The 26,501-nt window shown below is 48.7% G+C and overlaps 1 protein-coding gene across 3 annotated transcripts in view; it reads left to right on the top strand.

The window, feature by feature from the left end:
- The window catches only part of LGI2 (leucine rich repeat LGI family member 2), a 212,589-nt gene that overhangs the window by 169,157 nt on the left and 16,931 nt on the right, over window positions 1–26,501 (top strand). For all 3 annotated transcript variants that reach the window (XM_063921901.1, XM_063921884.1, XM_063921893.1), the window contains 2 exons: window positions 8,551–8,720; window positions 22,279–22,443. In XM_063921901.1, the coding sequence (XP_063777971.1) occupies window positions 8,551–8,720; window positions 22,279–22,443 (335 nt within the window). The remainder of the gene's footprint in view (window positions 1–8,550; window positions 8,721–22,278; window positions 22,444–26,501) is intronic.

The following is a 26,501-nucleotide window of genomic DNA, read 5'->3' as shown; positions in this document are numbered from 1 at the left end:
AACCCCCCCTGCGTGCGCGTATGCTACTGTAGTTGGCAGCACCCCCTATAAGATAATACACAATGCTAAGTTGAATTACCCTTCTTGAGTATAGGGGAACTACTCTTCACTGCCTTTGATATAAATATAAGTGTGCAGATACGTAACCTCAGATCCCTCACTTCTTTAGGTGCAGCTCCTACTGGATACATCACTGGGTGCCACTTCTCTGACCAGACCTGCTAGACTCTGTGCCCCTTACTGAAACATTCCTGCACCTGTACTGGGAGCTGCCTGACAGTAGGAGCCAGAGAATATAGTTCACTTGCATAGTGTTAGGACAGGGAGCAGCACAATGGAAACCTGATAAGCAGGATATATAACACCATGCATGTTAGGTATAATTGCCAGGAATGGCATAAAAGAGAGCCAATGGTGGCACAGGCTGGCAATGTAAGTGTAATGGAGCATAGGTCGAGACTGTCATACCCCTTTCACATAGCAATGCCGGGTCCCACCTGGGAATTGGAAATGGGTCCTTCCCAGGTAGGATCCAGCATTGGACCTTTCAAAATGCCGGGTTGGGTTGCCATAGTGGTGGGGGGTGGAGCCGGCATCGGGGGCAGGGGTGGAGCTGGTAGATGAGCTCATCTTCGTGCCGCCTCTCCCTATGTAGTGAACGGGTCCTGGGTCGAATCGATCCGGCACCTGACCCGGTATTCAACCCGGGAATTCGACCACGGCCCCTTTCACACCGCACACCGACCCGTGTCAACCCAGCAATATACCGGGTTATTTGTGCAGTGTGAAAGGGGTATAAGTAGTGTGATATAGGCACAAGCTGGCAATGTAAGTGTAATGGAGCATAGGTTAAAGGGGCGTACTGACGGGGGAGATGTGTGCTGAGCGATCTTAACACAGACCGCTCAGCACACATCTCTCCCCCGCTCAGCACAGCGCGATGTGCTGAGCAGAGGCAGAACTCTGGGAGGCAACGGAGTCATCTGCCGCCGGGCTCCTGTTCTGAAGGGGGGAACTTCTCCTCCCATTCTGTGACACAATTGAATTAAGTTAATTGATAGCTGTCACTGTCTTTTCAGTGGCCGACTTCCTCACTGGTCCCTGCACCTTACAAATCACACCCTCTTTATTATACTGAATATACACATTTTACAAGTGTCACACCCAGGATTAGAAACCACAACCTATAACACTGGAAGCAGACACCATACTGATGAAACTGTTTGCTCCTGTATAGGAAATATGAGAATTGTAACTATATGAAGATACTTCTCTGACAATTACACGTAACTTCATATAGTTAAAATTCTCATGCTTCCTCTACAGGAGCAAATAACTCCATCAGTAAAGTGTCTGCTGTCAGTGTAACAGGTCATGGGATCTAATCCTGGGTATGACTGCTAAGAAATGTGTGATTCAAAATAAAAGACAATTAAATGTATAAATATAGTATATACATTATTTTTCAGAACACACACACACACACACACACACACACACACACACACACACACACACACACACACACACACACACACACACACACACTTATCTTAATATGGAAATAGGGGGGCACCAATATTTATCTTGCCTCCGGGCAACTGGGATGAACTTACGCCACTGGTGCTGAGTGAGGGGGGTAACGGACGGGGGCCCGCTCACTTCACACAGCGCTGAAGTGAGCGACCCGCTAGATTGAGCCTGCATGCAGGCTCAATTTAGCACCGGCAATAGCCCCACGCATCGCTATCGCTGGGGGGCATACACATGGCAGATACTTGCTTAAAATCTAAGCAATCTAGTCAGATTGCTTAGATTTTAAACACGGATCTCTCTGTGTGTACCCCCCTTAAGACTGTAAGTAGTATGGGGACACATTATAGGTTATAATAAAAGTTTTTTGAGTTCTTAAATTGGGGCAAATGGCTGTTATATGCATTTTTTTAAGGTAAAAAATATATATAAATCAAGTGTTCTTCATCAAAACAAGTGCTAAAATTATATTGGGGTACATAAAATGGGTATATATATATATATATATATATATATATATATCTATACCCATCATTTTACACCACTTTGAAAAAGTTTTTTTTTTTTTAATGATTACTTCCACATGTAAGTGCAAAAATACTTGTCCACTCATAAAGCACCCCAATATACCTGCCCCATACCTTGTGCCCCAATATTCATCATTTTGCACATTTTCATCTTAAAAATGACGTCATTATTGGTCAATTAAAAATAATTAAAATTAAAAAATTCTAAGCACCTAATTAGCCGTTCAGGGGGGTGTAGCGGGGCAAGTGGACGGGTACGTGTGGATATGGCGTACCCTTAAGAATTTAGCCGTGGGTACACCGTACCCACGCCGACGGGCCGACACTACTCGCCGCTTGCTCCCTCCCTCTGCTGATCACCGCCGCTGCATGAGGGGAGGAGAGCGCAGCGTTCGCTCTCCTGCCCCTCAGTGTCTTCCTTCAATTCAGCGCCGGCCTGTGAGCCAATCAGAGCTCGCGGACCGGCAGCCAAGGAGTTTCAATATTCTATCTATCTATCTATCTATCTATCTATGTATATGTAACGTATGAAGAATGCAGCACTCCAGGCGACTTGGAAAACACCACACTGAGGCAGTATAACAGCTTAAACAGCAACGTTTCAATGCAATTACAGCATTTTCGTCAGGCTTACAAACAATGAATGAAACACTCACTGCTACCCGCCCAGCGGTGCCTACTACGTCATGCGTGATGTCATCCATGTGCACCCGTCACCATAGCAACAGCAGAGCAAATAAATGTACAAGGCACTCGTGAATAAAGGCTGCAAAATAAACAATCACAGGGCTATTAATGTACACATCCTCCCTTGTAATATCTCTAGTGCTATCACAGTGTATACTAAACCGTAAAATTACATGATATTCCAAGGCCTAATGCTCATTCTCATAAGGCAATTTAAACCCTAAATATTCACTTAGAACCTACATATTTATCTACTCGCTTGCATAAGACAGCTTAAACCTAAAGATTCATTTAAACCCCGAGGGGACACTGTATCCAACCGCTGGATCCACTGTGTCTCCATCCATAGTAATTTTAAACCTCTATTGCCTCCTCTGAGAGACGGCTGTACCTGGTCAATTATCCGATATCTCAGGGAGGCAAGGGGGTGGCGGGCAGTACAAAAGTGACGTGCCACCGGCTGATCACTTTTGCCTGTGGCTATTGCGGGTTTGATAGCAGACCTGTGGGCTGTCATACGTTCCTTAAAGGCCCTTTCCATTTTTCCTATGTATGACAGCTCACAGGGGCATATGAATTGATAAACAACAAAGCGTGAACTACAACTGAGGCGGTACCTAATTTCATAGGTTTTTCCCGTATGTGGATGTTGAAACTTATCACCTGCTATTAAATAGTGGCAAGTAGTACATGTACATTTGTAACAACCCTTTCTGATTCCCAAAAAAAGGGGATTGTTGTTCAGGATCATAAATGTCAATTTTGACCAATATATCCCGTAAATTCCTGGTATGTTTATAGCAAGGCATAAGCCTCATATTATCCAGTTTTAAATCAGGATCTGATTGTACCAATTGCCAATGTTTCTTAACAGAGCCTTTAATCGAGTCACTAACAGAATTAAAACCATGCACCCATGGTATATAGGTATTCTCCGATCTTACTTTATATGAGTGAAGGAGTTGATGGCGATCTAATGCTAGGACTTTACTTTTGGCCTGTTGTAGCACAGTAGGGCTGTATCCTCTATCTAGAAATTAATTGAACATAACCTCAATCTGTTTGACTGCTAATTCCGGATCGGACGTTATGCGTTTAGCATGTAAGAATTGTGAAAAAAGCAATCCACGTTTAAGGGGCAGAGGTTGACAACTTTTGAAATGAAGCAGATTGGTTTCTATCGGTTGGCTTGGAAAACAGTGACGTAATGATTTTACCTTTCACTAGCGACAGTTGAACATTTAAAAATTGAATTGTAGTAGACTTAATTGAATATGTCAATTTAATAGGGTGTTCCCTACTATTATGGGTATCTATGATAGACATCAACGACTCTTTGGTGCCCTGCCAGATACAAACAGGTCATCAATGTACCTGCAAAAGAATTTAATCTTATTGGCTATCTCAATATTTAAAAAAAATAGTTCTTCCTCCACCCCAAACATAAAGATATTAGTGTACGATGTGGCCACACTGGACCCCATCGCACACCCCCGACGTTCGAAATAATATTTACCGTCGTAGATAAAATAATTCTTAAGTAATTGCAGACATAGAGAAATATCCAGCCCTACATAATCCGATTGAACATGCAGAAATTTATCCACAGCCGCCACCCCACTTCGTGGGGAATAAGTAAATAAAGGCTCTGCAGGTCAATCGTGCAGAGCAATATATCAGTTGGCAATGTTGTCAATCCTTCAATACGTCTTAAAAGAGTACTGGTATCAAATAGATATCTTGGCATGCATTGGATAAATGGCTTCAAGATTTCATCCAAGAAGATGGCCACCGGCTGAAATAATGACCCCCTGGCTGATATGATGGGTCGGCCAGGGGGTTTAATCAGCCTGTTGTGGATTTTCGATGTAGTATACAATAATAGAACATCCGAATAAGCTGGAATTAATGCATCTCTCACGTTTGATGGAATTATGCCCGAAGAAACTGCTCTATCTAATATATATATATATATATATATATATATATATATATATATATATATAGCGACTGGCCAGTACTCTTATTCTTTGTACATCTGCCACGGTGCTCACAAATGTAATGGGTATATATACAGCGCAAGGCTGGGCACTCTGTGGACTTAGCTGGATAAATAAATCACTTCAGACATCAGGAGAAAATGCAACGTTTCGGGCTTTTAATGCCTGTTGTCAGACAGCACTTACAAACGTTTGTAAGTGCTGCCTGACGACGGACTTTGAAAGCCAAAAACGTTGCAATTTCTCCTGATGTCTGAAGTGATTTATTTATCCAGCTAAGTCCACCAGAGTGCCCAGCCTCGCTATATATATATTTGTAGCAACTGGACCAGCACTCTCTGTATGGAAAGTAATGGCGCCCGGTGCCCTTACGAATCCGTATGGTAATATAGTTGATCGGCGTGCGGCACTCCCAGCATATTCAGTAAGGCTCAGACACTGGCCAGGTAGAAAATCAACACGTTTCAGTTTTATGAAAAAAAAAAAAAAGTTTTTTTGTCAGGATAAAGAGTACACATTAAATAAGCTCACCTCATAGTGAGGGCAATAAGGTGAGCTTATTTCATTTGTACTCTTTATCCTGATGACAATTTTGCTGATGTTTGAGCCTTATTGAATATGTTGGGAGTGACGCACGCCACACAACTATATATATATATATATATATATATATATATAAATAAAAAAAATCTCAGTGCCTCCCAGCCAGTGACCTCACCGCACGCCACTGCTATGCAGTCTGGCCGGCCACATAGACTACTGTGAAAACATCCCTCCCAAAATGGCCGCCTCATGAGAGAGGACTGTTTTGATGGATACTAGAGGAGGCGGTGATCGGGATCCCGATTTGTTGCTAACTTCTTGATGCCAGATATCACGGGACAGTAACGGCAGAGGTATCATAGCTGATGAAGCACACATACCTGTATATTTATATTAACTTTACTTCTTTTAAGGGCCGTATTCACGAGCCGATTTGGGGAGAGATTTGTGCTGAGCGTGCGGAGGGAGACGGGGGGCGCTCATTTCACCCAGCGGGTGAAGTGAGCAACCTGCTAGATTGGCCTGCATGCAGGCCAATCTAGCACCAGCGATAGCGATGCGCGGGGCTGCGCTTCGCTATCGCTGTGGGGGGTACACACGGAGTGATCGCTGCTTAAAATCTAAGCAATCTAGTCAGATTGCTTAGATTTTAAGCAGCGATCGCTCCGTGAGTACCCCCATATAGTGCTCTTGCCATCAAAATACAGATGAAATTAATTATATTAAATTGATGATAATAATTACAATGTGTAATCAGCATATATAGCACAAAAAAAATAGTAAACTAAAGCTGTTATTCCTTTCTTGAATCTTTAACTTCCACAGGAGTAGTCTGTAGATAAGGATAGTAATACAATGGAGAGCGCTAACCAGTGGCGTAAGTTTATCCCAGCAGAAAAATATTGGTAACCTTTATCTCTTCTGTGAGCCAATAAGAGGCCGTTTTGAGATCTGAGTAACACCGAGTAAAACCGAACCTGCTCATCTCTAATTTTAACTATGTGACGCTACTACAAAACCGTTGCAACTAGGCAGATCTACTGTATGTAGGGGTCCAGCCACACACTACATAGATCTGCTCAGTCACTCACAGTGCTGATTATTTCTCTGACAATTAATTTGCAAGTGTCATATCCAGGATTAGAACACACAACCTATTACACTGGAAGCATGCACCTTACTGATGGAGATATCTGCTCTTGCACAGGAAGTGTGAGACTTCTAACTATATGAAGTTACTTGTTATTGTCAGAGAAATAACTTCATATGGTTAGAATTCTCATGTTTCCTTTATAGGAGCAAATAGCTTCATCAGTAAGGTATCTGCTTCCAGTGTATCAATAATAAAGAGGGTGTGAGTTGTAATGTGTAGTGACTAGTGTAGTGACTAGTGGGGAAGTCGGTTGAGGAAGAGATACCGGCTGCTGTCAATTAACTTAATTGATTAATGTCGCTGAAGACACGGAACAGGAGGAGAGGTGCCCCTCTTCAAAGCAGGAGCCCGGCGGCAGCTGACTCCGTTGCCTCCCAGAGTTCTGCCTCTGGCGCTAACAGTGTGGTATTGAGTAAGATAAATTGAATTAATAAATTCAATCTGCCTTCATGATAATAATGTTCATGAAGTTTATCTGGATTAAACTATGGCCTCACAATGTATTTTTTCTTTCAAGAGTTTTAAAGTTGTGGATTTCTATAAAAAAAATTCAAATATGAGAAACTGTGTTAACGCTGCATAAAATGAACAGTATACTATGGGTGGTATTCATGTGACCGGTGATCGGGAGACCGATGGTCACATGACCTCCAGCAACATCCCGCCCCCTCACTAATCCGACAGTTGGCATGCCGACCAACAGGGACTTCCACTCGTGGGTGTCCATGACATCCATAGAGTTGGAATAGAAACCGTGACAACCGCAGGTCACCACCGAGCCCGCAAGGGGCTTGCTGCACTCGCCCCTCCCCACCGGGATTCCAGCGTCAGTATGCTGCCGGGATCCCGGCGTCGGTATGATGACCGGCGGTCTCCTGACGCCTGCGTTTTACCAGACACTCCCTGAAAACGGTCAGTTGAAACCCACAAATGCCTTCTTCCTATCAATCTTCTTGCGATCCCCCATGCGAACGGACCGTTGCACAAAGCCATCGCTGAGCGGCAATCCGCTTTGTACCCATGCTATGCGCCTGCGCAATGCGGTGCATAAGCATGCACAGTTTGGACCTGATCTCCTGCTGTTTAAACACGCACAGCAGCGATCAAGTCTGAATTACCCCCATTGTGACACACAACCAGATTAAGGGGAGGTTGAAGGGCATATTGTACCCTGGGCCCCATTTTGTCATAGGCCTCCCTGGCCAGAGCACACTGACATCACTAGTTTTCCCTCTTATGCAGCAGCAGAAACAGATAGCCACAATGCAAGCAAGAGAGACACACACACACACACACACACACACACACACACACACACAGTCCTCCGGGGTCCTGTCCCAATGTGTTAGTAGTACAAAGGCTGCTGCTATTCTTGCATGTGACAAGATAAATTATATATTTTATTTTCTATGTGTATGTTAAGGTTGTTTAAGTTGTCTTTGTTCCACTACAAGAAAATATTGTAAAATAGTTGTTTCTCAATTAGGTGGAACCATAAACAATAGGACTATCTACCTGGGTTTCCTGGGCTTCACATATTAAGAGGAAAGTCCAGGCAGAGACCATTTTGTCCCTCCTGGAATGGGTCATGTTGGGAGACAAGCACAATCTAATATAACCACCAGTTCACCGGAGCCCCCCCAAGGCTTAATCCGGCCCTGTTGTGACACCTGTAAGTAACATCATAGGTAGTTGCTGCCCTATTGGTGTCTGACCTACAGCCATATTGTGTGATCTATGCAAGCAGAACACATGGCATGGGGCAGCCAGAAGATATAGCCAGGTGGTCTGCAGAAGAGCAGTAGTAAGTGGGACTGATGCCTTAAATCAGGGCAGTCCTGCTGAAACGGAGACAGTTGGGAGGTACCGTAGATTTATACTGCCACCCCACTATATCTTTTGGGTTGTATGTGTTGTAAGCTGTTGTCAGAAAAAGAGAGCACTCTTATGCTACTTAAATGCTACAAAATGGATCTAAATACAGCTGATAATATAAGCTCTGGAATGTGCTTCATTTATAGTGTGACAAATCTTAGCAGCAATAATGGTATATCTTGTTTATGTGCTCTGCGTATTTGGTTATTCTTTTTTTATCTCTGTGTTATAGAGATTTACGCGGCAATAGATTTGAGTGTGACTGTAAAGCCAAGTGGCTGTTTTCCTGGCTTAAAATGACAAACTCCACGGTGTCTGATGTGCTGTGTGTTGGGCCTTCTGAATATCAATGGAAGAAGCTGAATGAATTAACAAGCTTTAATTCAGACTGCATAACAACAGGTACTGTATATTTGAAGTTTACATCTGCATTTGTATTATAGTTCATAAATAATGCACAACATATTCACCTCAATCAGCACTTGGCCATGATATTCTACACAACAACAAAAATATAATTGTTGGATCTTTAGATAGGGGTATAGTATGGGAGAAGTAAGGAGAGCCTGTATTCCAAATGCTAGATGAGCTGTGGGGTCAGGGCTGGAGCTTACTCGCCAACTCTGAAGATCTACTGGGGGGTAGATAAAGCTTCTCACTGTGGGAGGCGAGGCTGGGTGCTTTTCATTATTAGGCCCCTCCATGAAGATGGGACTGGACCATCATGCCACCACTCCTCCCCCTGCCCACATTCCCCCATCCGTCCATCCCATATTACTAGGAAGTGAGCAGCATACAGGAAGGTGACTTACTCTTCCAGGAGACCCTGGGAATCCCCAGAAATGTGAGAGTTCCCCGGGCATTCCAGGAGAGTAGGAAGTATGGATTCTTATTATTATCGTTTATTTATATGGCGCCACAAGGGTTCCGCAGTGCCCAATTACAGAGTACATATGCACATAATCAAAACAGGAAAACAGCAACTTACAGTTGAAGACAATATAGGACACTAACTACATCAGTAGACGACACCAAAATAAGTATTAAGGTGGCCAAAAACTGCAGGATTTAGGCAATTGAGGATTATTAAAGTAAGAAAAGGATAAGCACATGAGGGAAGAGGGCCCTACTCGTGAGAGCTTACATTCTAAAGGGGAGGGGCAGACAGACAGGGGTGACACAGATGGGGTAGACTGAGCGTCGGACAGAGGGTTAGGATGAGATTTAGCTGGGTTTGGTAAAGAAGTGGGTCTTAAGAGCCCGTTTGAAGTTCTGTAGAGAGGTGGAGAGTCTGAGGGGGAGAGGTAGAGAATTCCAGAGTAAGGGAGCAGCACATGAAAAATCTTGGAGATAGGAGTGGAAGGAAGTAATCAGTAGGCAGGAGAGTCCGCGTGCATTAGCAGAGCGAAGAGGACGGGTGGGAAAGTAAAGGGAGATAAGGTCAGAGATGTAAGTGGGAGAGGAGTGGGTGAGTGTTTTGTAAATTGTTGTGAGAAGTTTGAATTGGATTCTGAAAGAGAAGGGAAGCCAGTGAAATTCCTCAGAGGTCCCAGATGACAGTGGGCCCCCAGTATAATCAGGACCAGAGAATGAGTGTCTCCCTGCTTGGGGGTTTAGACTACAATAAAATGACTGCAACTTTGTTAAGATACTTTCTTTTTATGTCCGGGAGATGATTGGGCAGCTCACAGGGAGAGGAGAAGCTGCTGGTCACTTCTGATGTGTTCTACTCATTTATAGGTAGAGGGGTGCCTACTATGCTGGGCAGTTTACAGTACTCACAGTCCTGTATATGCCCTGGACAGATTTCTCTTTGTAAGGAGAAGTGATCATTGTACACATATATTATATAGCACAAGTTCTGCGTTGCGCATCCAGTTACTGAAGGTGTTCTTTATACCAACAGCAATGTCCCTACCTTATACCGACACCAGTGTCTCTGCATTATACCTCTGCACTTTAGTACTGATTGGGGAGTAATACTATGTACTTGCTCTGGGGCACCATGTAACAACACTATGCACCTGCAAATCCATTTTATGGTGATATTTTTTTGATTCATTACATTTTTGTAGACACTCACTGTACACTACTTTAAGGCAAGATGAATTTACTCTACAAATGGAGGGTCTGATTCTTACTCTGATGCACTGCCAATGTTGGATGCAGTTGAGCAACTCTTTTCTACTGCGCATGCATCTAAGTCACACTGCGCATGCATCTAAGTCACACTGCATGCGTACAGAGTTGCAGCTTTAGCTGAGATGCACTGTTTCAGAAATGTCACTGAAATGTATTGGGCATTCCTGGGTGGTGACTGGGAAGTGACTATATGGAATCATGGAGATGGTCCAACTACTGTTGCAGGTGCGTCAGTGAAGTGGGTATGAACTCAGATGCATAATCACTCACTTTAGAGGCCATTTGAGCATCTAAAGATGCTAACTGTGGTCGTGTCAGTCTTTGCACACTCACATGCTGGGCTGGACACAGGGAAGGGCTTGTTGTGGCACCTGTGGGTGTCTCAGTTCTTGCACACTCACTTGCATGGCTGTACACCAGGGAAGGGCTTGTGGCATTTTCTGTGGGTGTCTCAGTCCTTGTATAGTCACATGCATGGCTGTACACCAAGGAAGGGTTTGTGGCGGCATCTGTAGGTGTCTCAGTCCCTGTTTAGTCACATACATGGCTGTACACCAGGGAAGGGCTTGTGGCAGCGTCTGTGGGTGTCTCAGTCCTTGTATAGTCACATGCATGGCTGTACACCAGGAAGGGCTTGTGGCATCTTCTGTGGGTGTCTCAGTCCTTGTATAGTCACATACATGGCTGTACACCAGGGAAGGGCTTGTGGCAGTGTCTGTGGGTGTCTCAGTCCTTGTATAGTCACATGCATGGTTTTACACCAGGGAAGGGTTTGTGGCGGCATCTGTAGGTGCTTCAGTCCTTGCACACTCACATGTATGGCTGTGCACCAGGGAAGGGCTTGTGGCAGCATCTGTGGGTGTCTCAGTCCTTGCACACTCACATGCATGGCTGTACACCAGGGAAGGACTTGTGGCAGCGTCTGTGGGTGTCTCAGTCCTTGTATAGTCACATGCATGCATGGCTATACACCAGGGAAGGGCTTGTGGCAGCGTCTGTGGGTGTCTCAGTCCTTGCACACTCACATGCATGGCTGTACACCAGGGAAGGGCTTGTGGCAGTGTCTGTGGGTGTCTCAGTCCTTGCACACTCACATGCATGGCTGTACACCAGGGAAGGGCTTGTGGCAGTGTCTGTGCGTGTCTCTGTCCTTGTATAGTCACATACATGGCTGTACACCAGGTAAGGGCTTGTGGCATCTTCTGTGGGTGTCTCAGTCCTTGTATAGTCACATACATGGCTGTACACCAGGGAAGGGCTTGTGGCAGTGTCTGTGGGTGTCTCAGTCCTTGTATAGTCACATGCATGGTTTTACACCAGGGAAGGGTTTGTGGCGGCATCTGTAGGTGCTTCAGTCCTTGCACACTCACATGTATGGCTGTGCACCAGGGAAGGGCTTGTGGCAGCATCTGTGGGTGTCTCAGTCCTTGCACACTCACATGCATGGCTGTACACCAGGGAAGGACTTGTGGCAGCGTCTGTGGGTGTCTCAGTCCTTGTATAGTCACATGCATGCATGTCTATACACCAGGGAAGGGCTTGTGGCAGCGTCTGTGGGTGTCTCAGTCCTTGCACACTCACATGCATGGCTGTACACCAGGGAAGGGCTTGTGGCAGTGTCTGTGCGTGTCTCTGTCCTTGTATAGTCACATACATGGCTGTACACCAGGGAAGGGCTTGTGGCAGTGTCTGTAGGTGTCTCAGTCCTTGTATAGTCACATGCATGGCTGTACACCAGGGAAGGGCTTGTGGCAGTGTCTGTGGGTGTCTCAGTCCTTGCACACTCACATACATGGCTGTACACCAGGGAAGGGCTTGTGGCAGTGTCTGTGGGTGTCTCAGTCCTTGTTTAGTCACATACATGGCTGTACACCAGGGAAGGGCTTGTGGCAACGTCTGTGGGTGTCTCAGTCCTTGTATAGTCACATGCATGGCTGTACACCAGGAAGGGCTTGTGGCAGTGTCTGTGGGTGTCTCAGTCCTTGCACACTCACATGCATGGCTGTACACCAGGGAAGGGCTTGTGGCATCTTCTGTGGGTGTCTCAGTCCTTGTATAGTCACATACATGGCTGTACACCAGGGAAGGGCTTGTGGCAGTGTCTGTGGGTGTCTCAGTCCTTGTATAGTCACATACATGGTTTTACACCAGGTAAGGGTTTGTGGCGGCATCTGTAGGTGCTTCAGTCCTTGCACACTCACATGTATGGCTGTGCACCAGGGAAGGGCTTGTGGCAGCATCTGTGGGTGTCTCAGTCCTTGCACACTCACATGCATGGCTGTACACCAGGGAAGGACTTGTGGCAGCGTCTGTGGGTGTCTCAGTCCTTGTATAGTCACATGCATGCATGGCTATACATCAGGGAAGGGCTTGTGGCAGCGTCTGTGGGTGTCTCAGTCCTTGCACACTCACATGCATGGCTGTACACCAGGGAAGGGCTTGTGGCAGTGTCTGTGGGTGTCTCAGTCCTTGCACACTCACATGCATGGCTGTACACCAGGGAAGGGCTTGTGGCAGTGTCTGTGCGTGTCTCTGTCCTTGTATAGTCACATACATGGCTGTACACCAGGGAAGGGCTTGTGGCAGTGTCTGTGGGTGTCTCAGTCCTTGTATAGTCACATGCATGGCTGTACACCAGGGAAGGGCTTGTGGCAGTGTCTGTGGGTGTCTCAGTCCTTGCACACTCACATGCATGGCTGTACACCAGGGAAGGGCTTGTGGCAGTGTCTGTGGGTGTCTCAGTCCTTGTATAGTCACATACATGGCTGTACACCAGGGAAGGACTTGTGGCATCTTCTGTGGGTGTCTCAGTCCTTGTATAGTCACATACATGGCTGTACACCAGGTAAGGGCTTGTGGCATCTTCTGTGGGTGTCTCAGTCCTTGTATAGTCACATACATGGCTGTACACCAGGGAAGGGATTGTGGCAGTGTCTGTGGGTGTCTCAGTACTTGTATAGTCACATGCATGGTTTTACACCAGGGAAGGGTTTGTGGCGGCATCTGTAGGTGCTTCAGTCCTTGCACACTCACATGTATGGCTGTGCACCAGGGAAGGGCTTGTGGCAGCATCTGTGGGTGTCTCAGTCCTTGCACACTCACATGCATGGCTGTACACCAGGGAAGGGCTTGTGGCAGTGTCTGTGCGTGTCTCTGTCCTTGTATAGTCACATACATGGCTGTACACCAGGGAAGGGCTTGTGGCAGTGTCTGTGGGTGTCTCAGTCCTTGTATAGTCACATGCATGGCTGTACACCAGGGAAGGGCTTGTGGCAGTGTCTGTGGGTGTCTCAGTCCTTGCACACTCACATGCATGGCTGTACACCAGGGAAGGGCTTGTGGCAGTGTCTGTGGGTGTCTCAGTCCTTGTATAGTCACATACATGGCTGTACACCAGGGAAGGACTTGTGGCAGCGTCTGTGGGTGTCTCAGTCCTTGTATAGTCACATGCATGCATGGCTATACACCAGGGAAGGGCTTGTGGCAGCATCTGTGGGTGTCTCAGTACTTGCACACTCACATGCATGGCTGTACACCAGGGCAGGGCTTGTGGCAGTGTCTGTGGGTGTCTCAGTCCTTGTATAGTCACATGCATGGCTGTACACCATGGAAGGGTTTGTGGCGGCATCTATAGGTGTCTCAGTCCTTGCACACTGACATGCATGGCTGTACACCAAGGAAGGGCTTGCAGAGGCATCTCTGGGTGTCTCAGTCCTTGTACACTCACATGCATGGCTGTACACCAGGGAAGGGCTTGTGGCAGCGTCTGTGGGTGTCTCAGTCCTTGTATAGTCAAATGCATGCATGGCTATACACCAGGGAAGGGCTTGTGGCAGCGTCTGTGGGTGTCTCAGTCCTTGCACACTTACATGCATGGCTGTACACCAGGGAAGGGCTTGTGGCAGTGTCTGTGGGTGTCTCAGTCCTTGTATAGTCACATGCATGGCTGTACACCAGGGCAGGACTTGTGGCAGTGTCTGTGGGTGTCTCAGTCCTTGTATAGTCACATGCATGGCTGTACACCATGGAAGGGTTTGTGGCGGCATCTATAGGTGTCTCAGTCCTTGCACACTGACATGCATGGCTGTACACCAAGGAAGGGCTTGCAGAGGCATCTCTGGGTGTCTCAGTCCTTGTACACTCACATGCATGGCTGTACACCAGGGAAGGGCTTGTGGCAGCGTATGTGGGTGTCTCAGTCCTTGCACACTCACATCCATTGCTGTACACCAGGGAAGGGCTTGTGGCATCTTCTGTGGGTGTCTCAGTCCTTGTATAGTCACATACATGGCTGTACACCAGGAAGGGCTTGTGGCAGTGTCTGTGGGTGTCTCAGTCCTTGTATAGTCACATACATGGCTGTACACCAGGGAAGGGCTTGTGGCAGCGTCTGTGGGTGTCTCAGTCCTTGTATAGTCACATGCATGGCTGTACACCAGGAAGGGCTTGTAGAGGCATCTGTGAGTGTCTCAGTCCTTGCACACTCACATGCATGGCTGTACACCAGGGAAGGGCTTGTGGCATCTTCTGTGGGTATCTCAGTCCTTGTATAGTCACATACATGGCTGTACACCAGGGAAGGGCTTGTGGCAGTGTCTGTGGGTGTCTCAGTCCTTGTATAGTCACATACATGGCTGTACACCAGGGAAGGACTTGTGGCATCTTCTGTGGGTGTCTCAGTCCTTGTATAGTCACATACATGGCTGTACACCAGGTAAGGGCTTGTGGCATCTTCTGTGGGTGTCTCAGTCCTTGTATAGTCACATACATGGCTGTACACCAGGGAAGGGCTTGTGGCAGTGTCTGTGGGTGTCTCAGTCCTTGTATAGTCACATGCATGGTTTTACACCAGGGAAGGGTTTGTGGCGGCATCTGTAGGTGCTTCAGTCCTTGCACACTCACATGTATGGCTGTGCACCAGGGAAGGGCTTGTGGCAGCATCTGTGGGTGTCTCAGTCCTTGCACACTCACATGCATGGCTGTACACCAGGGAAGGACTTGTGGCAGCGTCTGTGGGTGTCTCAGTCCTTGTATAGTCACATGCATGCATGGCTATACACCAGGGAAGGGCTTGTGGCAGCGTCTGTGGGTGTCTCAGTCCTTGCACACTCACATGCATGGCTGTACACCAGGGAAGGGCTTGTGGCAGTGTCTGTGCGTGTCTCTGTCCTTGTATAGTCACATACATGGCTGTACACCAGGGAAGGGCTTGTGGCAGTGTCTGTAGGTGTCTCAGTCCTTGTATAGTCACATGCATGGCTGTACACCAGGGAAGGGCTTGTGGCAGTGTCTGTGGGTGTCTCAGTCCTTGCACACTCACATACATGGCTGTACACCAGGGAAGGGCTTGTGGCAGTGTCTGTGGGTGTCTCAGTCCTTGTTTAGTCACATACATGGCTGTACACCAGGGAAGGGCTTGTGGCAACGTCTGTGGGTGTCTCAGTCCTTGTATAGTCACATGCATGGCTGTACACCAGGAAGGGCTTGTGGCAGTGTCTGTGGGTGTCTCAGTCCTTGCACACTCACATGCATGGCTGTACACCAGGGAAGGGCTTGTGGCATCTTCTGTGGGTGTCTCAGTCCTTGTATAGTCACATACATGGCTGTACACCAGGGAAGGGCTTGTGGCAGTGTCTGTGGGTGTCTCAGTCCTTGTATAGTCACATGCATGGTTTTACACCAGGGAAGGGTTTGTGGCGGCATCTGTAGGTGCTTCAGTCCTTGCACACTCACATGTATGGCTGTGCACCAGGGAAGGGCTTGTGGCAGCATCTGTGGGTGTCTCAGTCCTTGCACACTCACATGCATGGCTGTACACCAGGGAAGGACTTGTGGCAGCGTCTGTGGGTGTCTCAGTCCTTGTATAGTCACATGCATGCATGGCTATACATCAGGGAAGGGCTTGTGGCAGCGTCTGTGGGTGTCTCAGTCCTTGCACACTCACATGCATGGCTGTACACCAGGGAAGGGCTTGTGGCAGTGTCTGTGGGTGTCTCAGTCCTTGCACACTCACATGCATGGCTGTACACCAGGGAAGGGCTTGTGGCAGTGTCTGTGCGTGTCTCTGTCCTTGTATAGTCACATACATGGCTGTACACCAGGGAAGGGCTTGTGGCAGTGTCTGTGGGTGTCTCAGTCCTTGTATAGTCACATGCATGGCTGTACACCAGGGAAGGGCTTGTGGCAGTGTCTGTGGGTGTCTCAGTCCTTGCACACTCACATGCATGGCTGTACACCAGGGAAGGGCTTGTGGCAGTGTCTGTGGGTGTCTCAGTCCTTGTATAGTCACATACATGGCTGTACACCAGGGTAGGACTTGTGGCATCTTCTGTGGGTGTCTCAGTCCTTGTATAGTCACATACATGGCTGTACACCAGGTAAGGGCTTGTGGCATCTTCTGTGGGTGTCTCAGTCCTTGTATAGTCACATACATGGCTGTACACCAGGGAAGGGCTTGTGGCAGTGTCTGTGGGTGTCTCAGTCCTTGTATAGTCACATGCATGGTTTTACACCAGGGAAGGGTTTGTGGCGGCATCTGTAGGTGCTTCAGTCCTTGCACACTCACATGTATGGCTGTGCACCAGGGAAGGGCTTGTGGCAGCATCTGTGGGTGTCTCAGTCCTTGCACACTCACATGCATGGCTGTACACCAGGGAAGGACTTGTGGCAGCGTCTGTGGGTGTCTCAGTCCTTGTATAGTCACATGCATGCATGGCTATACACCAGGGAAGGGCTTGTGGCAGCGTCTGTGGGTGTCTCAGTCCTTGCACACTCACATGCATGGCTGTACACCAGGGAAGGGCTTGTGGCAGTGTCTGTGCGTGTCTCTGTCCTTGTATAGTCACATACATGGCTGTACACCAGGGAAGGGCTTGTGGCAGTGTCTGTGGGTGTCTCAGTCCTTGTATAGTCACATGCATGGCTGTACACCAGGGAAGGGCTTGTGGCAGTGTCTGTGGGTGTCTCAGTCCTTGCACACTCACATGCATGGCTGTACACCAGGGAAGGGCTTGTGGCAGTGTCTGTGGGTGTCTCAGTCCTTGTATAGTCACATACATGGCTGTACACCAGGGAAGGACTTGTGGCAGCGTCTGTGGGTGTCTCAGTCCTTGTATAGTCACATGCATGCATGGCTATACACCAGGGAAGGGCTTGTGGCAGCATCTGTGGGTGTCTCAGTCCTTGCACACTCACATGCATGGCTGTACACCAGGGCAGGGCTTGTGGCAGTGTCTGTGGGTGTCTCAGTCCTTGTATAGTCACATGCATGGCTGTACACCATGGAAGGGTTTGTGGCGGCATCTATAGGTGTCTCAGTCCTTGCACACTGACATGCATGGCTGTACACCAAGGAAGGGCTTGCAGAGGCATCTCTGGGTGTCTCAGTCCTTGTACACTCACATGCATGGCTGTACACCAGGGAAGGGCTTGTGGCAGCGTCTGTGGGTGTCTCAGTCCTTGTATAGTCAAATGCATGCATGGCTATACACCAGGGAAGGGCTTGTGGCAGCGTCTGTGGGTGTCTCAGTCCTTGCACACTTACATGCATGGCTGTACACCAGGGAAGGGCTTGTGGCAGTGTCTGTGGGTGTCTCAGTCCTTGTATAGTCACATGCATGGCTGTACACCAGGGCAGGACTTGTGGCAGTGTCTGTGGGTGTCTCAGTCCTTGTATAGTCACATGCATGGCTGTACACCATGGAAGGGTTTGTGGCGGCATCTATAGGTGTCTCAGTCCTTGCACACTGACATGCATGGCTGTACACCAAGGAAGGGCTTGCAGAGGCATCTCTGGGTGTCTCAGTCCTTGTACACTCACATGCATGGCTGTACACCAGGGAAGGGCTTGTGGCAGCGTATGTGGGTGTCTCAGTCCTTGCACACTCACATGCATTGCTGTACACCAGGGAAGGGCTTGTGGCATCTTCTGTGGGTGTCTCAGTCCTTGTATAGTCACATACATGGCTGTACACCAGGAAGGGCTTGTGGCAGTGTCTGTGGGTGTCTCAGTCCTTGTATAGTCACATACATGGCTGCACACCAGGGAAGGGCTTGTGGCAGCGTCTGTGGGTGTCTCAGTCCTTGTATAGTCACATGCATGGCTGTACACCAGGAAGGGCTTGTAGAGGCATCTGTGAGTGTCTCAGTCCTTGCACACTCACATGCATGGCTGTACACCAGGGAAGGGCTTGTGGCATCTTCTGTGGGTATCTCAGTCCTTGTATAGTCACATACATGGCTGTGCACCAGGGAAGGGCTTGTGGCAGTGTCTGTGGGTGTCTCAGTCCTTGTATAGTCACATGCATGGTTTTACACCAGGGAAGGGTTTGTGGCGGCATCTGTAGGTGCTTCAGTCCTTGCACACTCACATGTATGGCTGTGCACCAGGGAAGGGCTTGTGGCAGCATCTGTGGGTGTCTCAGTCCTTGCACACTCACATGCATGGCTGTACACCAGGGAAGGACTTGTGGCAGCGTCTGTGGGTGTCTCAGTCCTTGTATAGTCACATGCATGCATGGCTGTGCACCAGGGAAGGGCTTGTGGCAGCATCTGTGGGTGTCTCAGTCCTTGCACACTCACATGCATGGCTGTACACCAGGGAAGGGCTTGTGGCAGTGTCTGTGCGTGTCTCTGTCCTTGTATAGTCACATACATGGCTGTACACCAGGGAAGGGCTTGTGGCAGTGTCTGTGGGTGTCTCAGTCCTTGTATAGTCACATGCATGGCTGTACACCAGGGAAGGGCTTGTGGCAGTGTCTGAGGGTGTCTCAGTCCTTGCACACTCACATGCATGGCTGTACACCAGGGAAGGACTTGTGGCAGCGTCTGTGGGTGTCTCAGTCCTTGTATAGTCACATGCATGCATGGCTATACACCAGGGAAGGGCTTGTGGCAGCGTCTGTGGGTGTCTCAGTCCTTGCACACTCACATGCATGGCTGTACACCAGGGCAGGGCTTGTGACAGTGTCTGTGGGTGTCTCAGTCCTTGTATATTCACATGCATGGCTGTACACCATGGAAGGGTTTGTGGCGGCATCTATAGGTGTCTCAGTCCTTGCACACTGACATGCATGGCTGTACACCAAGGAAGGGCTTGCAGAGGCATCTCTGGGTGTCTCAGTCCTTGTACACTCACATGCATGGCTGTACACCAGGGAAGGGCTTGTGGCAGCGTCTGTGGGTGTCTCAGTCCTTGTATAGTCACATGCATGCATGGCTTTACACCAGGGAAGGGTTTGTGGCAGCGTCTGTGGGTGTCTCAGTCCTTGCACACTCACATGCATGGCTGTACACCAGGGAAGGGCTTGTGGCAGTGTCTGTGGGTGTCTCAGTCCTTGTATAGTCACATGCATGGCTGTACACCAGAGCAGGGCTTGTGGCAGTGTCTGTGGGTGTCTCAGTCCTTGTATAGTCACATGCATGGCTGTACACCATGGAAGGGTTTGTGGCGGCATCTATAGGTGTCTCAGTCCTTGCACACTGACATGCATGGCTGTACACCAAGGAAGGGCTTGCAGAGGCATCTCTGGGTGTCTCAGTCCTTGTACACTCACATGCATGGCTGTACACCAGGGAAGGGCTTGTGGCAGCGTATGTGGGTGTCTCAGTCCTTGCACACTCACATGCATTGCTGTACACCAGGGAAGGGCTTGTGGCAGTGTCTGTGGGTGTCTCAGTCCTTGTATAGTCACATGCATGGTTTTACACCAGGAAGGGTTTGTGGCGGCATCTGTAGGTGCTTCAGTCCTTGTATAGTCACATGCATGGTTTTACACCAGGGAAGGGTTTGTGGCAGCATCTGTAGGTGCTTCAGTCCTTGCACACTCACATGTATGGCTGTGCACCAGGGAAGGGCTTGTGGCAGCATCTGTGGGTGTCTCAGTCCTTGCACACTCACATGCATGGCTGTACACCAGGGAAGGACTTGTGGCAGCGTCTGTGGGTGTCTCAGTCCTTGTATAGTCACATGCATGCATGGCTATACACCAGGGAAGGGCTTGTGGCAGCGTCTGTGGGTGTCTCAGTCCTTGCACACTCACATGCATGGCGGTACACCAGGGAAGGGCTTGTGGCAGTGTCTGTGGGTGTCTCAGTCCTTGTATAGTCACATGCATGGCTGTACACCAGGGCAGGGCTTGTGGCAGTGTCTGTGGGTGTCTCAGTCCTTCTATAGTCACATCCATGGCTGTACACCATGGAAGGGTTTGTGGCGGCATCTATAGGTGTCTCAGTCCTTGCACACTGACATGCATGGCTGTACACCAAGGAAGGGCTTGCAGAGGCATCTCTGGGTGTCTCAGTCCTTGTACACTCACATGCATGGCTGTACACCAGGGAAGGGCTTGTGGCAGCGTCTGTGGGTGTCTCAGTCCTTGTATAGTCACATGCATGCATGGCTATACACCAGGGAAGGGCTTGTGGCAGCGTCTGTGGGTGTCTCAGTCCTTGCACACTCACATGCATGGCTGTACACCAGGGAAGGGCTTGTGGCAGTGTCTGTGGGTGTCTCAGTCCTTGTATAGTCACATGCATGGCTGTACACCAGGGCAGGGCTTGTGGCAGTGTCTGTGGGTGTCTCAGTCCTTGTATAGTCACATGCATGGCTGTACACCATGGAAGGGTTTGTGGCGGCATCTATAGGTGTCTCAGTCCTTGCACACTGACATGCGTGGCTGTACACCAAGGAAGGGCTTGCAGAGGCATCTCTGGGTGTCTCAGTCCTTGTACACTCACATGCATGGCTGTACACCAGGGCAGGGCTTGTGGCAGTGTCTGTGGGTTTCTCAGTCCTTGTATAGTCACATGCATGGCTGTACACCAGGGAAGGGTTTGTGGCGGCATCTGTAGGTGCTTCAGTCCTTGCACACTCACATGCATGGCTGTACACCAGGGAAGGGCTTGTGGCAGCATCTGTGGGTGTCTCAGTCTTTGCACACTCACATGCATGGCTGTACACCAGGGAAGGGCTTGAGGCAGCGTCTGTGGGTGTCTCAGTCTTTGCACACTCACATGCATGGCTGTACACCAGGGAAGGACTTGTGGCAACGTCTGTGGGTGTCTCAGTCCTGCACTCACATGCATGGCTGTACACCAGGGAAGGGCTTGTGGCAGCGTCTGTGGGTGTTTCAGTACTTCCATACTCACATGCATGGCTGTACACAAGGGAAGGGCTTGTGGCAGCGTCTGTAGGTGTCTCAGTCCTTGCACACTCAAATGCATGGCTGTACACCAGGGAAGGGCTTGCAGAGGCATCTGTGGGTGTCTCAATCCTTGCTCACTCACATGTATGGCTGTACACCAGGGGAGGGCTTGTGGCTTCGTCTGCGGCTGTCTCAGTCTTTGCACACTCACATGCATGGCTGTACACCAGGGAAGGACTTGTGGCAGCGTCTGTGGGTGTTTCAGTTCTTGCATACTCACATGCATGGCTGTACACAAGGAAAGGGCTTGTGTCAGCGTCTGTGGGTGTCTCAGTCCTTGCACACTCACATGCATGGCTGACACCAGGGAAGGGCTTGTGGCAGTGTCTGTGGGTGTCTCAGTCCTTGCACACTCACATGCATGGCTGTACACCAGGGAAGGGCTTGTTGCAGTGTCTGTGGGTTTCTCAGTCCTTGTATAGTCACATGCATGGCTGTACACCAGGGAAGGGCTTGTAGCAGTATTTGCATAAAGTTGCAGACGTGCAACCACAAAAAGATGCCGCTGTATCTGACTTGGAATCAGGCCATGAGTGTTTATTACATTTATATTTGTATCTAAATGAAATCCTTATGAAAGCAAATAAATGATTTAATTTTCAATTTGGAATTTGCAGATTTTGTTGTCCATCAGATATTACCCCACCAGTCTGTCTCTGTGGATACCTTTCAGTATAAGGATGACGTCTTTGTGGCTATAGCACAGCCTAGCATGGAGAATTGTATGGTTCTGGAGTGGGACCACATTGAAATGAACTTCAGAAGTTACGACAACATCACAGGTACAAATAACAAACCCTTTCATTATGACCCTACAACTTAAGGTTTTGCGGGATCCTCATTTCCAGATGTATATTTTAGTTACTGACTGTAAGTGCTCTCTTGTAAGACCCTGTTCAATGAATGATGTGGGAGAGTGATGATTGTTTAGGCCAGTGGTCTCCAACCTTAATTGGGGTGTGAGCTACTTTTGGAAAATAAAACCTCTGAAGGAGCTACCCCCAATGCGCGTGCATTCCTGCAAAAGTGGGTGTGGCCTCACAGAAGTGGGTGTGGCCTTACAACTACAAGTAATGCCCCCCCTGCGTAGTGCCAGATACACAAATAATGCCCCTCAGCAGTGCCAGATACACAAATAATGCCCCTCAGCAGTGCCAGATATACAAATAATGCCAGATACAAAAATTATGCTCCCCACCAGTGCCAGATACAGTGCCCCCACCAGTGCCAGATATAATTCCCCCCACAGTGCCATTTAAAATGCCCCCCGCAGCGCCAGATAAAATGCCCCCCCCCCCCCCCCTCCGCAGTGTCCGATACAGTGCCCCACACAGTACTAACCCTTGCTGGCTTCTTCTACTGCCGCCGGTGCTGTTCCTCCTGTATGAGGGAAGGAAGGGGAAGAGAGCGCAGCGCGCGCCTCTCCTGTGAAGTCCAGAGAGCGGCTGCGGTGAGGGTGACACAGTCTCCGCCGGCGGGCATTTAAAATATGGTGCCAGTAAGTGAGCCAATCAAAACTCGTGGTCCAGCAGTCAATCAGATGCCGCCACCGACGGTCCATGAGCTTTGATTGGCTGACGGCCGGCACCATATTAAAAATGAAGGGAGGAGGAGTGCCAGTGACTGCCCAAGCCCGTGCGCTCTGTGAGTTACCGAAAATACTACAGCGAGCTACCGGTAGCTCGCGAGCTACGGGTTGGAGTTCCCTGGTTTAGGCAGTAGATAGGGCCAGACAGATGGGTAAGCATAGTATAAAACTAGTAATGCTGTATGGATCTGACACATGCTGAGCCACCTCCGCCCTTCCCCTGCCCCACTGTACTTACCCTGTGCCACGTCTGGCGCTGTAGTGTTCTCCCCTCTCCTGGTCTGTCATGTCTCCATCGTGGCAGTGAGAGACGTGGCCGGGCGGGGAGGGGGAAGGCAGCCTGTCCATCTCAAGACATGTTTTAGTTATTATTTAGATTTGTAACTAAAAAAAACAACAACTCCCCAAATGTAGTAATATATTAATACAATTATGGAAGACGTACATTCTGTACATAAAACACATATATTAAAGTAAATATAAAATACATTTACTACTTAGGCTAGGCACACACTTATAGATATAGCTGCAGATCAATTGATCTGCAGATATATTTACTGACGGATCAGGCAGTATGGTCTGCATACACACTGCTCGATCCGTTGTGACTGACGTCACAAACTGGAAGGGCATTTACATGCGCCCGCCCAGTTGCGCTGTCAATCACCGCCTGCTTTTGCAGCAAGTGTACACACAGCACAATGCGTTGATAAATCTTTAAATATATCGCCCATCGGCTAAGCTGCAGGGCCAACGCGATATGACTGAACGACGTCGTTCACAGACATATCACTGGTACACTGGCCGACGGACCAGCAATATATCGACCGCTCAATAGAACATATATATATATAGTCCAAAAAGATCGGGACTGGAGGCAATTGTTACTGAAGATAAATAGCTTGTATTTGGAAACAGCCATATCAGGGCCTCAGCCCCTTCCTCAGGCAAAAATACAACAAGCAGGACCTGCTTGTGGTATTTTTGCCTGAGGAAGGGGCTGAGGCTCTGAAACGGCTGTTGCCAAATACAAGCTATTTATCTTCAGTAACAATTGACTCTAGTGCCGTTCTTTTTGGACTATGTACAAGTGTGTATGATCTGGCATGGGGGCTAGCTGATTCAACAGCAAAAGGAGTGCCGACTGTTGTGGAATTTTATATATATATATATATATATATATATATATATATATATTTCTCTGACGTCCTAGTGGATGCTGGGAACTCCGTAAGGACCATGGGGAATAGACGGGCTCCGCAGAAGACTGGGCACTCTAAAAGAAAGATTAGGTACTATCTGGTGTGCACTGGCTCCTCCCTCTATGCCCCTCCTCCAGACAGTTAGAATCTGTGCCCGGCTCGAGCTGGTTGCACACTAGGGGATCTCCTGAGCTCCTAGTAATGAAAGTATTTATTAGGTTTTTTATTTTCAGTGAGATCTGCTGGCAACAGACTCACTGCTAAGAGGGACTTAGGGGAGAGAAGCGAACCTACCTGCTTCAGTGGCGTAACTAGCGCCCCCCCCCCTCCCCCCTGCCCCTTCATGCTCCATAACCGGGAGCAAGACAAGAAAGGGATAAATATGCGCGCGCCTTTGGCGCGCGCGACGAAAAAGGGGTGTGGTTTCGTTGGGATGGGCGTGGTTTCGCATAAAGGGGCGTGGCATTGCAGGAAAAGACTACCTTATACCCCAGTTTTGCAACCTGCACGCCCATACGTTGGCCACCACAGGAAAGAAAAATAATCCTGATTCATGCCCCTTACATTATTTGTCATTTTTCCTCCTTATAGTAATGCCCAGTATACATTATGCCACATACTGCAATGGCCCATAGACATTATGCCGCACACAATAATGCACATGACACAATATGCACACACTGTAATGCCCCCGACACATTATGCCACACACCGTAATGCCTGTGACACATTATGCCACACACCGTAATGCCTGTGACACATTATGACAGGAATCGCAATGCCCGTTATACATTATGCTACACACTGCAATGCCCCTGATACATTATAGCACATACAATGTCTGTGACACATTATGACACACACCGCAATGTCCGTGATACATTATGCCACACACTGCAATGCCCGATACATTATAGCACATACAATGCCTGTGACACATTATGCCACACACTGCAATGACCTTGAGACATTATACCACAATGCCCGTGATATAGTATACCATACACCGTAATGCCTGTGACACATACCGCAATGCCCTGCCCGTTATACCCTATGCCACACACTGCAATGCCCGTTATGTATTATGCCACACTGCAATGACCCTGAGACATTATACCACATACCACAATGCCCGTGATATAGTATACCACACACCGTAATGCCTGACACATTATGACACACACCGCAATGTCCGTGATACATTATGCCACACACTGCAATGACCCTGAGACATTATACCACATATCACAATGCCCGCGATATAGTATACCATAAACCGTAATGCCTGTGACACATTATGACACACACCGCAATGTCCGTGATACATTATGCCACACACCGTAATGCCCATTACACATTAAGTCCTACAGTAAGGCTTCTAATTACTTTTCAATTACCTGCTCGTTGTCAGGGGTTTCATGCACTGGGTGTCATGCTCGTTGCCAGGGGTTTCATGCTCTTGGTTCCATGCACGGTGCCAGGGGTTTTCATGCTCAGGGTGTCATGCTCGTTGCCAGGGGTTTCATGCACTGGGTGTCATGCTCGTTGCCAGGTGTTTCATGCACTGGGTGTCATGCTCGTTGCCAGGTGTTTCATGCACTGGGTGTCATGCTCGTTGCTAGGAGGTAGTCCCTGTTGCTGGGGCTGTGCTCCCAGTGCCACATATGTCCCCAGTGCCAGATATTCCCCCACGGTGCCAGGTACTCACATGCCCCAGTGCCAAATATAGCCCCCCCCCCATGTGCCAGGTACACATATACCCCCCCAGTGCCACATATGCCCCCAGTGCCAGATATTCCCCCCCAGTGCCACATATGCCCCCCCAGTGCCATATATTCCCCCCCAGTGCCATATATGCCCCCAGTGCCAGATATTCCCCCCCAGTGCCATATATGCCCCCAGTGCCAGATATTCCCCCCCAGTGCCATATATGCCCCCAGTGCCAGATATTCCCCCCCAGTGCCATATATGCCCCCAGTGCCAGATATTCCCCCCCAGTGCCATATATGCCCCAGTGCCAGATATCCCCCCCCAGTGCCAGATATTTCCC

The sequence above is a fragment of the Pseudophryne corroboree genome, chromosome 1 (genome assembly GCF_028390025.1).
Source record: "Pseudophryne corroboree isolate aPseCor3 chromosome 1, aPseCor3.hap2, whole genome shotgun sequence".
Classification (NCBI taxonomy): Eukaryota; Metazoa; Chordata; class Amphibia; order Anura; family Myobatrachidae; genus Pseudophryne; species Pseudophryne corroboree.
This window is presented reverse-complemented; position numbering and strand designations above follow the sequence as displayed.